The sequence below is a fragment of the Danio rerio genome, chromosome 6 (genome assembly GCF_049306965.1).
Source record: "Danio rerio strain Tuebingen ecotype United States chromosome 6, GRCz12tu, whole genome shotgun sequence".
NCBI lineage: Eukaryota > Metazoa > Chordata > Actinopteri > Cypriniformes > Danionidae > Danio > Danio rerio.
In genome coordinates this window covers 41,797,201-41,800,803 of record NC_133181.1, presented here as the reverse complement: position 1 = coordinate 41,800,803, position 3,603 = coordinate 41,797,201, and the positions used below count along the sequence as shown (strand labels likewise).

Sequence of the window (3,603 nt, the reverse complement as noted above, 5' to 3'; positions counted from 1 at the left end):
CTGGAGAACAAAATAGAGAAATTAGGAAGCTAGCTTTGTCCCACAGAGTCATGGTGTTTTGGTGTGTTTGTAATAGAGCTGCAAGATTCTGGAGGAATTGACCCTTCACAAGACCTGCACCCTTGCTATATTTGCTCCCACTGTTAATTCATGCACTCTCCAGGGAAATTATTAACAATTTCTGAAGAAATGACACAAGCTGACAGAAAGGTTTGCAATATGATATACTGTATTTAGGATGTGAAAGTGACTAACTTAAATTAACTATTGAAATTAGCTATTCAAAATAGGGATTGAAGTTATAGAGTTACAAGTTACATCTGTCACTGGGGCGAGAACGTTTCCAAAGGGACATTTTTGTTTCAGGTTTATATGAATTAATAACAGGTACATATTAATATCTAAAAAGTATAAATTTGTTCCTCGTAATACCATAAATAGACATAAGTGAAAACTAAAGGTACAAAAGTGTACACTACTTGCTAAAGTCTTGTTGTTAACCCCAGTAGTAAGAGCAGCAAATATTAACTTGACTTGTCGTTGGTCAGTTGGAAAAATGGCAGAAGGTAGATTTTCCTGATGATTCATCTGTTGAACTTCATCCCAATCATCACAAATAATGCAGAAGACCTACTGGAATCCGCATGGACCCAAGATTCTCACAGAAATCAGTCAAGTTTGGTGAAGGAAAAATCATGTTTTGGGGTTTTATTCAGAATGGGGGCGTGCAAGAAATCTACAGAGTGGATGGCAGCATCAACAGCCTGAGGTATCAAGACAAATCGTGCTGCCCATTACATTACAAACCACAGGAGAGGACAAATTCTTCAGCAGGATAGCGCTCCTTCTCATACTTCAGCCTCCACATCAAAGTTCCTGAAAGCAAAGAAGGTCAATGTGCTCCAGGATTGGCCCTCCCAGTGATTAGATGTGAACATTATTAAGCATGTCTGGGGTAAGATGACCATAAGAGGCATTTACGATGAATCCAAAGAGTCTGGATGAACTCTGGGAGTTCGGCAAGAACGCTTTCTTTGCCATTCCAGACGACTTTATTAATAAGTTATTTGAGTCATTGTAGAGATGTATGGATGCAGTCCTGCAAGCTCATGGGAGTCATACACAATATTAATTCTGTTTCTACTGCACCATGACTTTATATTCTATACTGTACATTACTTCTGTTAGGTGACAAGACTTTTGTCTAAGCTAAGTCAGACCTTACTGTCCTAATTAAATCATTAAAAATCAAGACATGATCATATTTTATTTTGTTAAAATAAGCGTTATATAGAGGCATTTGCCTTTCATATAAGTCACTTTTGATACCAAATGATCAACTAGAAGTCAGGTTATTATTTGTTGTTTCTAAAACTTGCATAGGAAACAAGACTTTTGTCAGGTAGTGTACCCTAAAGAACTAATGTCCACCTGTTAGTAAAAAAGTTTACCTTTTCAAAGGGTACCATCACAGTGACAGATTTTGTACAGCATGTGTACAGGTTACAGGATAAAATAAGAAAGAAAAAAATAAAGAGGGAAAGAGCAATGATTTTTATTAATAATTTTTTTTTACTATTTACAGTTGTGTGCTTGAGAGAAAATATAACTACCAATGGCATATCTCCTGAATTAAAAAGACAATGTCATAGTGTAGATGTAAGATGACAACTGGTCAACATCTGACAATACCAAAAAATATATATTTTCAGACATCTATATAATAATTTTTGTTTCACCTTCAGAGGAGGAAATACATATTTGGTAAGTAACCCTGGTTTTCTACAGCAACAAATGAAAACGTCGTCATTTTGACCTACTGTCATTTTTAAGCAGAAATATTGATGAGAAATCATTATATTTAAATGTTGGAAGAAGTATATTCAGCTAATAACTCACCCAGATGTGCAACACGGGCTAGCCGAGGGTCAAAGCCAACTTGCTGCACTTTATCTGTCCTGGCGAGAAAGAAGTTGATGACCCCGTCAGTGATCACGCAGTGAGGAAAGCCCTGAATGATGTGATGGAAGCCTCTGCGCATGTGCAGACAGTCCCCGTCCTCCTCACCGGCTTCAATGGAGATAGTCTGCCTGTAGGTGGCGGTGTAGCCTGTAGCTTCACGCACTGCTCCTCCAACCTAAACACACAAACACAGTTGAGAGAGTCCGTCAAAAATAAAATAATTATTACTACGCATAAAACATCCTCTTTCTCTCAGTCATTGTATTAATCATTATAGTTTTGATTTTATCAGAACTGTTTATCTGTATGATACAGCTCCCTCTTTTTTTCTCTCTCTCTCAAGTCAAGTCGAGCTTTATTCATTCCGCTACATGTGTGGAAATACAGAAGAACAAAATGCCCTGTTTCGCAGGACAACGGTGCATTAATAATCATAAATACAAACACAACACTCATCTGAATGGAGCACAATTTGAAATGCACAATGTTTCCAAGAGACATGGAGTGGTTAAGAAAGTGTCTATAATCTAAATGTGCAAGCTTGTGCAAGGGTCAGAGAGATGTCTTTTCTACAGGTGGTTTGTTAAGCCCACTCACCTGTATGAGACTTACTTAGAAATGCTTGGGGAGATGGGGTAGTGAATAAGATTTCAGAGGAGGCTAAATTGACTGGAGTTGAGGGCTCTAAAAGCCTGTGGGAAGAAGCTGTTGAATAGTCTAGCAGAGCAGGCTCCAATAGTTTTAAACCTTGTTCCTGGTGGCAGCAGCTGGAAGAGACTGTGGAAGGGATGAGTAGTGTTTCACAATACTGCTGGAGCACCGTGAGAGGAACATGTCCTGAACGGAGTATCTTGTTAGAAGAATGTCTTTGCTAACAAGATACCGGAAAAATGGTAGATAGAGTGTTTCCTCCTTTGTTGTTGGTGTTGTTGTTGTTATTGTTAGACCCAGTATTATTGTAATATATAATTTTAGCTATTAGCAGTAAAATAGATTAGGCATAACAAATTTGGAAGGGAAAAAAATAGAAAATAAAATAAATAAATTACATAAAAATATAATAACATTATTATTATTATTACAAATATTATTATTGTTATTATTATTATTATTACTATTATTATTATTATGTTAAATATTTGTTTGATTATTTTGTAAACAAATGACTTCTGTTTTTGTTTTTCAAACATTTTACGCCTATTAAAATTGATTGATAATAGCTAAAATCGTATAATAATTCAATAATGGGCTTGTTTTTTGAAGCTGCAGTTGTGTATTTGTCTTGTGAAAGTCTATAAAACTGCACAGCAGCCAGACATGAAAAACACTGCAGAAAACCAACTCAAATAGTGAAAGCTCTTTGCTACATTTTATCTCTTACTATTACAAATAAAAAGCGGATGTAATTGTCTCCTTGAGGGCTTGACTCCGGTAGGGTGACTGTGTGCACAGAAGATTTGTTCACTAGAAAGGCCACATAGCTGACCTCTTCCAGTGCTGTCAGCTGCCCTAGATCGGCTGCTGCCTAAAGCCCACTGTAACACAAACTCTATTTGTCCATAAATATACATTATATAATCAAAACTGCCTTAAACTGTACTAAAACCATTATTAGAAGGCATTAAAATACCCAAAACTGAA

At 36.5% G+C, this 3,603-nt stretch overlaps 1 protein-coding gene across 2 annotated transcripts in view; it reads right to left on the bottom strand.

The window, feature by feature from the left end:
* b4galnt1b (beta-1,4-N-acetyl-galactosaminyl transferase 1b) overlaps positions 1-3,603 on the bottom strand; it is a 33,407-nt gene that overhangs the window by 5,087 nt on the left and 24,717 nt on the right. For both annotated transcript variants that reach the window (XM_005166089.5, XM_005166090.6), the window contains exon 11: positions 1,900-2,137. In XM_005166089.5, the coding sequence (XP_005166146.1) occupies positions 1,900-2,137 (238 nt within the window). The remainder of the gene's footprint in view (positions 1-1,899; positions 2,138-3,603) is intronic.